Source organism: Chamaea fasciata, unplaced genomic scaffold (genome assembly GCF_029207755.1).
Source record: "Chamaea fasciata isolate MVZ Bird 193981 ecotype frontalis unplaced genomic scaffold, bChaFas1.0.hap1 SCAF_15, whole genome shotgun sequence".
Taxonomy (NCBI): domain Eukaryota; kingdom Metazoa; phylum Chordata; class Aves; order Passeriformes; family Sylviidae; genus Chamaea; species Chamaea fasciata.
In genome coordinates this window covers 12,610,638-12,623,775 of record NW_027094100.1, presented here as the reverse complement: position 1 = coordinate 12,623,775, position 13,138 = coordinate 12,610,638, and the positions used below count along the sequence as shown (strand labels likewise).

Here is a 13,138-nt window from a genome sequence, read left to right as displayed (position 1 = left end):
GCAGAGAGGATGGAGTGTTGTAAACTTGTGAGCAAAGCAAAGGGTGAGGCCAGTGACCTGCCAAGGACCTTCACGCAAACTAGCAAAACTGTGAACAAAATGGGCAAAAAATTGCGAGTGTTAAAAACCTGTTTTTAAAAAGAAATGGGTAAGTGGAAGTCTCTTCCTTATCCTTTGTACTTGCTATTTGGAACTGCCTATTGCAGTGTGTGAAATAGTTGAAATTAGGGGGACTGACTGTTTCCATCCCTGTTACATAACAGGGGCAGGTTAACACAGTTTCTGTACAGCAGTTTTGAACAAGGAACAAATTAATCATCCACTCTCCAAACAACCTTCCTGTGCTCGTGGCCTATCAAGTGTGTTTGCATTGTGCTTTTATGTTTTAACCGCTGCTTCTTGATTGACATGTCCCAAAATGTGGCTGGTTTGGAGGATCCTACACGCTTTGTGAAGAAAATTATCTTGAGCTACAATCTGGGAAGAGGCTGTAGCTGTGTATTAAGGATGTTGGGAGAAAAGGGAGTGACTTCATTGCCGTATCGGTCACATCACTGGCATGCTTTGGATAGCCCAGCCAGGAGAATAATAATTACTGGGACCATACTAGAAAACTCCCAACACGTGCTGTGCAGGCAGAAGGACCCGGAATTTTTCTGACTCACCCCTCTGTTTGTATGCTAAGTGCCTGGTACTGCACACCCTCTTCTCTCACCCCCACCCAGACTCCTGTGATGCATTTGTGATGGTTCCACGCTTTCTTGGCAGGAAAACCCCAGGTTTCTAAGGATCTGATCAATCAGGCAAGGAGATCAGAGTGCCCTAACCCTGCTTTCCTTCCTTAGGATGACTGCAGCGAGTTTCGCTCCCAGTTTGAAGCTGGTGGGCGCCTGTCCTGCACGAGGGAGAACGCCCCTGTCCGGGATGCCTCTGGCAAGCAGCACACCAACAAATGTCTCATGTGTGCTGACAAGCTGTGAGTACCCTTTGCTCTGAGCAGTGACAGCAAAGAGGGAAACCCCTGGATGCAAAAGTGCAGCTTCTGCCTGTGAAGCTGCAGCTGGGCAATGCCTGGGAGAGTCTTGACTACCAGTGGCCCTCTAAGAGATGCTCTGGTGGTAGGGCTCCTTTTCCCCCTTCCATTTCAGCCCTAAGGGCCCAAGGGCAGGTGAGAAGCAGTGTGGAGTAGAGGAGGAGAAGCAAGGTTGACAGAGAGCAGCCCCTTTCCCAGGGGACTGTGGGGCACGGGCAGCTCCTGAGGAATTTCCCACCTGTACTTTGTCTTCCAGAGGCTCTCTCTCTCTCTACTCCCATAGAGCATATGCAGAAGCAGACCTGATATGAAAGCAGCCACCTGGAACCAGGATGTAGCATACAGTGGGAATGGTGAGGAGAAAGGGAGAAGCCTTAGGGGGTGGGAATTAGGAACAGGACCACCAGGAACAGGGACTGTGGATGGGGAGGTGGTACCTAGTGGCATGACACAGGCTTACAGGGCAGCCCTGGGTGCTGGTGGCACTCACACCACCATAGCACTCCATTTTTTCTCCTCTTCCTTTCTTCCAGCAAAAAGGAAGCTCAAAGAGGGGGTGGAACTCTCCAGCGCAACAGATTGCCCGCTTCGGAGAGGACAAACCAGGTGAGATGTAGCTCAGAGCCTGTGCAGAACCCAGAAGGGGTCTGGTGAGAGTCTGTGGGATCTGGATGGCCAGAGTCTGCCTGTGGTCAGCCTGGGGTGGTGAAGGTGTTTAGGATTCTGTAGCCAGCTAATCATGGGGGAGAAGCTGATTGTATTGCAAAGCCTCCCTCATTTGTGGGATGGACCTGGAGGTGAGCATACAAACTGGACCTGTTTGGACCTGACAGCTCCTCTCACTTTCCCAGTGATGTGATGCTATATGAGAAATAAAGGACAGGTTCAGACTCCCCGCAGTCCTGTAAACCCTTGGGTGATAACATTTGGTGGGTATGGAGTGCATCAAACCTGCCACTTTAAGAACAGCCCTGTAATTCTTTGGGCCTGGGAGGATGAGGAGGCAGGGCAGGAGCTGCTTTACTTTGCAGCTTACTTCCCTAGTTGCACAGAAGTTGTTTCTGTGTTGTTGAGTGTGTTCTGTCCCTTCTGCAGAAGAACTGCGGTGGTTCACGGCAGGGTGTAAACGAGAGGCGTCCCTTCTCATCAGGCAGAGGGTGAGTTCAGCAGCACCTGGGCTGGCAGCCTGCCCCACACACACCACCAGTCCTGGCACTGGTTTCTGCCCCCTTCCATGTACGTGTATTTTTTAGGGGTGGTTAGGAGATTAATTGGAGCAAGAATGGTTTGACAGCACAGGAGCAGCACAGTCTGGGGTGGAGCAGTGCACACTGTGCTCTTTGGTGCTCACTACAGCACTTCCCACAGGCTGAGCTGGTGATGGGGAAGAGACACATACTGGGGCATGTCTCTCATGCAACCCTTGCTCCATTTTGGCCTTGATGTTTGTGCAGGAAGCACCGGTGATTGCTGTGCTCAGAATCCCTCTCAGGACATTCTGTCCAGCAAAATCTGCCTCCTGGCAGTACACACATGTGCCTGGCCCTGGCTCAAAGGCAGTGCCTGGTGCACCATGTGCTTTCTGGGCACTGTTCAGGCAGGAGCTGTTTGTTTTATAGCTGTTGGCCCTGGGCAGGACTCAGCTGCTGCTTTTTCTGAGGCACGCTGAGATTTCTTGCTTTTGACTGGTGCAATTCCTTCATGTCCCCCTTCCATCAAGTGCTGCCAGGAGACACAGGGGTGCAGAGGCCTGGGGAGGTGGTGCACTCAGACTGAGCACACAGCAAGGCCATCTCCTGTTGTTGGCTTCCTCCCTTTTAGCATGAGGCTGGGCAGCTTCTCTCCCTCTCCTCTCCTGTGGGTGGGTGGATGCCATCGTGCAAACAGCCCTCTCAGATCTGTGGGGGTCTGCAGGGAGGGTGGGTTGGCTCTCTGCTCCCCCTGTTTGGAAGGAAATGATGATGAACTGTATCTCTGCTCTCTCTGCCAGCCCACAGGGTCAGCGTGGCAGGAACTGCAAGCGGCCACCCGGGCGCAAGTCACAGAGCAGAGACACCAACGAGGTAAAGACGGTAAATTCTCCTCCTGCCCCTCTGGTGGCAGCTGTGTGGGCAGAAATGGGGTCCTCTCCCATGGGATGCTCCTCTGCTGGTCCTGAGCCACCCCACCTCCTTTCTCTGCTCCTTTTCCTGTTCTTGCTGTAACCCTGAAGCTTTTCACTTGGCCCTATGTCCTTGGAAGGGTTTGAATGAGTGAAAGTATCTGTAGCCTGCTGAAAGCCTCCGTGTCACCTGGCATGGAAACAGAGGGAAGGGCTTGGCCCCTCATGGAAGCTCCCCTGCTGTGGGGATGAGGGTTTGGAGCTCAGGTTGGAATCCTGCCCCACATGCTGCCAAAGCAGGGTAAAGAGTGCTGCCTCCCCATGCTGAGAAGGTGCTGGGATAAAGGCCATGGTCAGAACAGGGTGGTGGAGCTGACCAGGGGATGAGGACAAGTTTGCCAGAAGGAAGGAGTGCTAAAGGGGGAAACACTGAGTGGTGGATGACAACTGTGTATGGAATAATGTAGGAGGAAGGTGGGGGTGTCTGCTCTCCCTTCTCATGAGAAGAAAATGGAATAGTTCCAACGAAGCTAAAAGTGGAAAATGTGAATTAATAAGAGAAAATAAGTTACCGTAAAAAGGGTGACTAAACTGTGGATCTCGCTATCACAGGGTGTTGTCTAGAGGTAGGATGGTTAAAAAAAATACCTGATGTTTTAATTCCTTCAGAATTTTCATGCAGTAATTTAAATAGCATTTTGGAAGAGATTGGAAATGTGTTTCTTTGGGTTTGGAGGGATCTTACTACCAACTGCCTTCACTCTCTCTGAAGCCTCTGCCACTGACCGCTTTGAGAAAAGGGATATTCGAGTTGAAAACCCAATAGATAGTTCAGGTACTGCAATTTTGATGCATTCCAGAGGAAGCATTAGGTGTAATAAGGCCGGTCTGCTTCAGGGCTTAGTGGTATTTCCTGGTAGCACCGGAGGGGGAGTGGATGCCGACGAGCCTGCCAGACCAGAGGTGATTCAGGGAGAAGATCTGCTCCTCTCCTCTTTCCAGGGCCACCTGTGGGTTTTGTCACAGACAATTCCCAGATCCAAAGGAGTGGTGGCACGGGCTGCTGGCACCTGTTGATGTGTGGGGCTGCTGGTGGGGTGGCCTCCTGCCCTGGGCTGTGGTGCAGGCGGCAATGTCTGGTGCGTAGGAAGGCATCCAGCAAAGGATTGCAAAGGTCAGCATTGTCTGCTCTCACGTCACTGATAATTACCCAGATGAGGGAGGAAGCAGCACATTATGGAAATTAGCAAGTGACGTTTAACCAGCAGGTGCTACCACAGCACCCCAACATCACCAAAAACTCCCCCTGTGCTGCCCGGCATGAGATCCTCCTTCCCTGGGCTGCTTCCTGCTGCTGATAAACCATCATTTTTTTGTGCTAAATGCTGCATCTCCAGGTGGAGGGGGAAGTGGAATGTTCTCCCAGACCCATTGCACCATTTGCGGCCCTTGCAGCATACTTTGTAGCACTGGGGGAAAGGGGTTTTGGAGCCCATTAGCCGCTTCTTCGTCTCGGTCTTTTTCTCGGTTCCTGGAGCTGCGACGGGGCTGAGGAAGGGGCTGTGTGTGCCAGGGAGCAGGGCTGTGCTATCCCTGACCTCTGCTGTTGGAAATCTGCTATAACTGTGCAAACAACCCGCTCCGCTCCGCTCGCACGGTGCGAGACGCTTTTTGGGGGGAATCCCGAAAAGCTCGCTCCTTGTTCCGTCAGTGTGTGTGTGTGTGTGCTGGCTGTGCCACGTGTGGTTTGTAGGGAAAACTGTGCCTAAATGTTCCCGTTGCCGTGCCTGGGAGGAAGCAGGAGGGCACCCCTCATTAGTCATAGCTGCCGGTGCCTCTCGGCGCGGTGGGCGTCAGGAGCGCTGCGTGCCGCACCGCCCGCGGGCAGCGCCAGCCTGCTCCAGGCGTAATTCCTCAATTTTGGCCCGTGGCTTTCATCTCAGTCCTTAGAGATAAAATGGTGTCAGCATGCTGATAAGGAAGGCTAGGTACAGGTGGAAGATTTTTGTCTTGTGGATGCACTTTGGGAGAAATAAACCTTGCCTCGGGTTGTAGCGTTGGGGTGGATCAATGAGTGGGGGATGAGGGCTCTGTCCCCCAAAGCTTGGCTGGCTGGTCCAACAAGAGACACGATGTCTTTCCAAAGTCTGGCCTGGATGGATGTGATTCAGCACAGGCTTGGTTTGTGAGCACCTTCAGGTCACGTGAAGGAGGGTCTTGCAAGTGAACCGTCACCAAATGTGATTTCTTTCTCTCTTCAGCTGGACTGTGATCGAATTCTGCATGGGGTAAAGGGTGGAAGGATTTTCTGCAGCGAATCCTCACAACCAATCTGTGGCACTGATGGGAAAACATACAAAAATGAATGTGACTTGTGTTCAGCTGCCATGTGAGTAGGCGGAGAGATTTCAGTAATACAGGGCCATCCACCATTCCCGAGTGTCTTTTGCAGAAGAGTGTTTGTTTTGATACATCATGACTCACTATCAAGTGTGTCCTTGGTGCTTTGCTGTTAAGCAAACATAGATCAAAATGCCTGAGATTAATCTGATGACAGCTAATTAAGATACACAAGTTGCCAGGGTCCCCTATTCCCTCTCCGCCCAATCAGGAGATTGTTTGGGGAGTAATAAATGCCGTCACATTGGAAGTAGCATCAAAGCATTAAGGAGCCCACAGAGGACTGTCGTGCCGGCGGCTGAGAGCTGTGGTATTGCAAGTGAATAATAAGCAATGTCTTGTCCTCCCTGTGCAGGAGAGCTTCAAACTTCATCACGGTAAACTATCGAGGCGAGTGCCGAGAGCCTGCCCCTCAAGTGGTAAGCTGCAAACCACAGCTGGGCTGCCAGACATCAATCTCTCCCTTTCCCCTGGTGGAAATTCCCCGTTGGCACTGTCTCAGCCTGTGGTGACCTGATCCAGGCAGCCACAATAGGGAGTGAGGAATGAGGAGTGGCTGGCACTCACCAGCTGCCCACTGTGCCCTTCAGCAGGAGCTGGGTGTCCACGGTTTGACCTCGCTGGCAGGTCAAGACTGTTAGCTTGCTCCTTCAGGTAACAGGGGGCTAATTAAAGGTATACTCTCCAGGTGCCCTTCAGCCACATTGGTTGGGAAGGAAGAGAGGTATTGAAGCTCCTATTTCTATTTTTTTTTTTTTCCTGGAGTGGAATGTCAAGAGGTGAAGAAAAGAAAGTGCCTCTTGGTTGTGTGTAACATCCCACTTTACTCCAAGTGCATGCTTGGGAGGCAGCCTGGCCTGTGCACCTGTGACAGGATCATTAGAGCCCCAGGAATGGATGCCCATGGTGCAGATGTTTAAATACAGGTTGAGACTTGGATTTAATGCATAACCTGGACATAGTCTCCCTGTTTTGCCTAGGCTGTGTGGTAGGAGTGTGGTGTGTCTGGGAAAACAGCTGACTTTCTTTCTGGGACTTTGATGGAGGTAGAAAGACCAGAATTGTATAAACCATAAAGGCCTTGTTCCCTAAATAACATCCAGAGAGGTGGTTGGGAAATTAGGATTATTGTCTAGGTGGCACACTTCCGGGAAAGGTCTTGAGCCTTGACATCTTGTGCAATCCCACAGAGCAGATGAGTTAAACATTTCTTAGCTGTGCTTTGTCTTTCTACCGGTGGAAGCTGGAGAGCCTCCAGCTCTTGGATTTGCAGCCAGTTTGTGACTCTCTGCATGGGATGTCCTGTAACACCTGGGGAGGACTGTCCTGTCCTTGTTGGCATGAACTCTTGAGAAACTGAATCCTCATTCCCAGGGAAATAGATTGTTTCCTGCTCTAAACCAGTAGAGAACCCAAATATTTAACCTACCAACGAGATTTCTGGGAAGTTTGGAATGGGAACATTGGCTTCTGAGTGTGGATGTAGTATCCATGTGTTTGTAGGTACAGTGGGATATGAGGTATGAGAGAATCATCATGCCATAGTGTCATTCCATGCCTCCCTCTGCTCCATGCCAGGACACCAGCAGATCCCCCAAACACAGTAAACCTGCCTCCTCTCCCCCTCTTCTCTAAAACAGAAGAGTGCTCTAAACTTTGCTTTAAGTCAAAGAAATTGCAATGCAGAGAAATAATTTTGCCTGTGACAATTCTGGAGGCCTCTGTGTCTCAGTCTTTAGGGAGATGGAGCTGCTGTTGGCCTGTGGGCACAGGGAGATGAGGCACTACATGAGTCTGTCAGTGACTGTGTCCAAGACAGAACGAGACTGGATACACCGTGGCAACTGAAAAATAGAGAGGTTTCCCAAAAAACTGTGCTTGGTCTGAAATTCCTTACTGTTTCACTGAGCCATTACAAGCTCTCAAGCCCTTGCAAGAAGAGGGGGATGCCATTTACTGAAAGTCAGAGAGCTTGCAGCTGTGTTAAGTATTCCAAGGAGAGATAGATGCAATTAAAAGTCAAAGTGATAAGCTTCTTTTTCTTGAGGCAAGAAAAGCCAAATGAAAGCCCCCCACCCCCTCACAATGATTTGTTCTTTATGTTTATTAAGTCACCTGAAGAATTGGGCTGGAAATTTATGGGAGCTTATAAACAATGTACAGAGCAATGTTATTTTCAGCACTGAAATTCATGCTCACTTGCAGCATAATGAATTTTTCTTTCTGCTGAAGATTTAGGCACTCAATATATGCTACTAAAACCTGGAGGAAAGCAGCTCCAACAGTGCTTTTGGCATCAGAAATGCGTTTGGAGAATTGCAATGTGCAGAATGTGAAATGCTTTGGAGGAAGATAAGAAATTGTTACCCAGAAATTGTAATATTTCCTTGAGTTGTATTTTTAAATTACCCATGGAGAGTGCTGGGTTGCCTGAGGGAAACGTGTGTTAGAGCTGCCTCATCCCTTTGCAGCCCAGTGCCTGCATCCACTCCTGCCTGCAAAGCTCCAGGTGTTCCTGGTAGCTCTGGTGAGCTGGTGGCCATCAGGGGAGGATGCTTGTGGGAAGGGTTGGAAGAAGTGTGGTTTGGGAGATATCTGACACTAAAGGGTGTATCTGGGCATGTCTGGGGTGGAAAACCTTGCTGCAGAGAGAGCCCTGTCCCCACTGGTCAGCACTGGGTCTCGCCACCTTCCCTGGGAGGTCTCTGCCATAACTGAATTCCTTTGATCCTGTTCTGCTTTACTGATGACAAATATAGGTCAGCATCGTGGGATAAGATATCTTTTTTCTGTAAGTTAACTGGCTGGTAGGTCCTGCAGGGCTGTGTCACGTGGATGAATTGATTGTGGCTCTTTCCAGCACATTTGACTTTTAATGCTGCGTATCTTGGAGTTCCTTTACTTGCTCAAAGGTTTTTCACACTAATTACCTGGGCAGTAGTCACCAGCCTGCCCACGCTGGTCAATAGATCAGGGGAAAAAAGGGGTTATCCAGTTTCTCCTTTTCTTTTTAAACCTGTTTCTCAACAGACAGATAACTCCCGGGTTTGCAATGGGCAAGTCCCAGTTTCCTCACAATGCTCTCTGTTTTGCCACGCTACTTTTAAAGGCAGTGAAAGGAGGCAAAGAAGAAAAGCAGGACCTTTCCCAGATTAGAAAATAGGTGTGGAAAGCACCTAGCTTGAGGCTGAAATTAGTCTTATTTTCCTCAGCTGGCAGTGGCCCAACCTGCCTGCCCTTGTGCTAGGCTCTGCTGCAGTTGTCTTATGTGGCACTGAGCTGGCCTGAGGGGCTGTCACACTGATACCAGTGTCACACAGAAGTGGTCAAGCTTGGGGATGGGCTTATTTTTTTTTTGCTCTTTCTTTCCAGGAGTAATGGAGTTCAGACTGCCAGCAAACACCAGGGATCAGCTGTGACCAAAGGTATGGAGAGAGAGAGGCAGTGACTGGGCCTGCTTGGCCAGCCTGTCCTTTGGAGGTTGTGTCTCACCTTGTCCAGACAAGCTGCAGGGCCAGGACAGAGGGTTCTGCAGACTTTTCTTCTCTCACTCCAGCCTTATGATGGTGGGGTTGAGCCTGTGGGGGCTTGAAATTGTGGGCTCTGCCCACTCCTTTCCCCTGGCGCTGTTCTTACAGCCAAGCTGTTCCTGCAGAGCAGGGAGGATGCTGGCAGAGCAGTCCCCCATCACAGGGGAGGCAGGAATGGCCAGGAGCCCCTGCAGAACATGACAGCATCACGGATTTAAGGTTTCCTCATGGTTCTTTTCAGTCTTTTACCTTGTGGGACTACAGTAATGGACTCTGCCCTTTGTCTCTGCAGAGCAAGCTAAGGAAGCGTCGATGTCGAGCATCAGGGGAGCTGCCGAGCCCCCAGGACTGCCAGAGCTGCCTTCATCCCCTTCTGCAGCACACGGGGCCTGTCCTTGCTCAGGTGGAGGGCAGAGGGCTGTGGGGACTCAGTGGTGCCTTCCCAGGTGTGCCCCGTGTGTGCTGCTGCAGTCCCTGCTGCCTCGCTGTGTCTTACCGTGCTTCTCCAATAAAGATAACTCCTCAGCTTCATGTCACTTTTCTTCACTCAGCTTCAAGGGAGGGACACACGAGTCCCCACTCTGGCTTTGCACCACGTGCTCCTCAGGCAATGAGCACCCTGAGGTGCACGAGCTGCTGTAAATACCTCGTGAAGATATTGGACCCAAGGAGGAAGAGTGTGGTCTGGGGTTTTGTGAGGAGGGATCAGGGGTCAGGTTCTTTCTGGCTTGTTATGGGGTCTTGGGTCAATCACTTCACTGCCCTATCAGCCCTTTTCTCCTGCCTGTAAAACGAACATTAAATGATACTTACCTACCTCAGAGGGTCGTTGGAGATTTGTTTGGTTTACATTTAGAAACGTAAAGAGAAAAATTGGTTTTAAAGCACCCCATGTCTTGGGCTGGCAGTTTGGATGATCCACCAAGTGTCCTCTCCTCTTCCAGGCTTCTCATGTGAGGTGCTGGGAAATCCAGAGCACAAGTTTGGAGCAATGCTGGGAAGTAGATGCATGCTGAGTGGTCATGTTAGGAGATGTGCTGAGCCCAGAAAGGTCTCTGGGATCTGGAGGTGTGAATTTGGCCGGCATTTCTTGCTGTGAGAGGGCAGGAGCACTGATGGCACCCTCAAGGCAGCACAGGGAGCTCAGCCATTGTGGTGGCCCATGGACCATCTGCTGCTGGATCAAGTTCTGCCTTGGCCTGAACTTCCCTGTAGGCTCAAGTCAGTGCCTGTCTCAGGAACCATCTCCTGAAGGACTTCGGGGCTCTGGTGCTGGGGCAGATGGAGAAGTGACAAGTTCCATGGTATGGAGTGGCTTAAGCTTTTTAAGAAGTGTTGCTGTTTTGAGATGTAACTGACCTACAGATGATTCTAATTCCTTTATATTCTGGAACTGTGCTCACATGAAGCCAGGCCTCTGAGCCAGGGGTTTCCCTGTTCTTTTGGGGTCAGTGGATCTGGGACGGGGGTGGGGTTTGCAGAACAGAACTCACTGATGGTGAGTTAATAGAAATCTGCTGGTGGTTTGCACGTAGTTCCTGTACTCTCTTCTATAGCTGTTACTTAAAGCAAATAGGTTCTCTATTTGTATAAACTTTATTGCAGGACTTTTCCAGAAGACCTTGAATGAACATTTGCAGTGTTTGAGTCCATTTTAGCTGTGACCTGATCTGTAAACACTTTTCTCTTGCAGATAAGGTTGAAGTGACTTTCACGTTTTGACAGGATTTTACCTAATACCAATTAATTTCATTCCCACCAAAGATGTAGAATTCTTTAAATTAAGTTATCAAATCCTCTATTTCTGCTGCAGTTAATGAGAATTGATTTTAAACTGTCAAAATGCTTACGCATGCATCATGTTTTATTGCGGCTGATAATAATAAAAATTGATTTTATTATCAGCAGACTCTGCCATAAGTGGTTGTTAATAGTTCCTATGCTTATTTTTAACATGAGCAAACACTATGATTTAGAAACGAATTATGACTGCCTCTTTCTACATGGAAAATCCTTTCACCAAGTAGAGTCATGTAGGGTGACACTCACCAGTTGGGGGCTGGTTAGCTGTTTTGGGGGATGCAGATTTTGTCTTTAAGTAGAGATGAAACAAGTACATTCTTGAATGTTATTTATGCAGCCTGAGAGTGATGAATGTCAGACAGTAAAAATGTTCTCTGATGATGTCTGCTCACTGATTCCAGCTAACACCATGTGCAGGGACATCTACATGATTTTATAAAAGTAGTGCACAATTTGTGGCTTAAAATAAATTCCTGCAAATGAAAATCATTTCACTTGAAAGCTACTATGATTTGTAGTGATTTCAGGTATTTAAGTTTTCAAATAATGACCCCTAAAACCTTCATTAACTGTGCTTGAAAAGCAATAAACTGATGAAGACTGCCCCAGTAGCCTCTTCTGTCAGTATTTGAGCACCTTCTAAATTTCTCCTGCTGCCAGCAGAAATTACCATCCACAAAAATCGCAGCTGGTGATAAGGGATTGTTAATCAGATTCCAAGCCCATCTGCTGAGGAGGCACAGGACAGGGACTTGCTAAAGCTGCCTGTGCTGCTGTTAGCAGCAGGGCTGGCTCCATCCTGCTCCCAGCAGCCTGCCTGCTCGTTCTGCTCTTGCTTTTTCGACCCCCTTTTGCAGGTTGTTCTGAGGGCTGGCCGGTGAGGAACGTCCCTGATGGCACAGCAGAGGTCCAGAGGGATGCCGGATGCCACGTGTTGTTACTCCTGGGGAGAAGGAGGCAAAAGCTCATGAGGTGCTGGAGCTTTACCACTTTTTTTTTTTTTTTTTTTTTTTTTTTTTTTTTAATGTTTGCTTGTGGTTGCCCTCTGTGTTCCCCTTTAAAATGGTAATGAGGCCAAGGCAGTCCTCTGTGAAACTGGAAAGGTACCAGCGCTCTGGGGACTCTTTGGTTTGCTGTAAATTACACTTTATTAAGGGTGTTGCTTGCCAATAACCACAGACCCCATGTGGTTCTCAGCAGTTCCTGAGGTTTTGCAGAACTGGCATTATGAACTGACACTTTGGTCTCCAGCCTCTCGATGCCATTGGGTTTTGAGCTAAAATGCCCTCTGCAGGGACCTTCAGTGTCTTAGTACTTTTTTTTTTTTTTTCATAGAAGGTGTCGGGAACTTATGCGACTCCTCAGGGCACACAAGTGCTGCTCTTGGTAGAGACTGAGGACTGTTGACTCTGGCAGATGCCTCAGCAGACCTTGAACTCCCCGTGGTGTTTTTCAGTCCTCTGTCCATTTGGAGCCTGGGAGCTCTGCCCAGCAGCTCCAGACACACCGAGGGAGAGCCCTGGCATGGCCTCACGGTGTGCTCTGCCCAGGGCAGCTTTTGCAGGCTGCCACAGCAGACAGTGCAGGAAATCTTGCAGTTTAGGGGCATTTGTTCCTTTCAAAACTTGGTGAATTGTGACATGGAGAGCTTAATGCTGTTTGTGCAGGGAAGCCCCTCTGGCTCTGCTGCAGAGTTCTCTTTTCTGGCTCTCCCTACATCCCTGTGATGCTCACTCCCACCACACAACTTCTGCTATAGGTACCTGGGGATTTCAATGTTATTTATCTTGACTATCACAATTTCTGCTTCATGGCTTATCTGCTTTTACCTTGGGGACCCATGAATGGGCCTCTCTCTTTCCTCTCTTTAGGGCTTCTGTTTGGCAGCTGTTAGAACATCTGTCTTTCCCTGCAAGGCTCTCCCTACTACAGGGCGTTCTTCTCCAGGCAATTTCCTTGGGATCTCCCTGCTCTATTCTGCTGCAAGATTTCTCCTGCTACCTATTTCTCTGGAACTGCAACACAAAAATTTCCAACGCTTTCCTGTGCACGAAGGGTAACTCCACTCAAGTTGTTCACTAAAAACAAGATGCAACTGCTTGAAAATTAGAAATCCAGACCCTTGGTGTAGAAGTTCAGTGCTGGGTGTAGTAACAACCACCCCTGTGGTTTGAGGGCTGTAAGCATGGACAATTTCTGCATATGTTTCTCAAAAAACAGATGAGTTGACTTTGTTGCCTTCTTGCCTCAAAGGGGTTGCTTCCTTCCTTG

At 49.3% G+C, this 13,138-nt stretch overlaps 1 protein-coding gene across 7 annotated transcripts in view; it reads left to right on the top strand.

The window, feature by feature from the left end:
- The window catches only part of LOC136297415 (serine protease inhibitor Kazal-type 5-like), a 40,981-nt gene extending 31,034 nt beyond the window's left edge, over positions 1-9,947 (top strand). For 5 of the 7 annotated variants that reach the window (XM_066197300.1, XM_066197301.1, XM_066197295.1 and 2 more), the window contains 10 exons: positions 846-976; positions 1,567-1,639; positions 2,129-2,190; positions 3,024-3,096; positions 5,396-5,523; positions 5,890-5,953; positions 6,223-6,258; positions 7,767-7,910; positions 8,907-8,959; positions 9,357-9,947. In XM_066197300.1, coding sequence (XP_066053397.1) covers positions 846-976; positions 1,567-1,639; positions 2,129-2,190; positions 3,024-3,096; positions 5,396-5,523; positions 5,890-5,953; positions 6,223-6,258; positions 7,767-7,772 — 573 coding nt within the window. In that variant the 3' untranslated portion in view covers positions 7,773-7,910; positions 8,907-8,959; positions 9,357-9,947. The remainder of the gene's footprint in view (positions 1-845; positions 977-1,566; positions 1,640-2,128; positions 2,191-3,023; positions 3,097-5,395; positions 5,524-5,889; positions 5,954-6,222; positions 6,259-7,766; positions 7,911-8,906; positions 8,960-9,356) is intronic. The other 2 variants (XM_066197299.1, XM_066197302.1) reach the window with 2 other exon arrangements.
- The last annotated feature ends 3,191 nt before the right edge of the window (positions 9,948-13,138 follow it).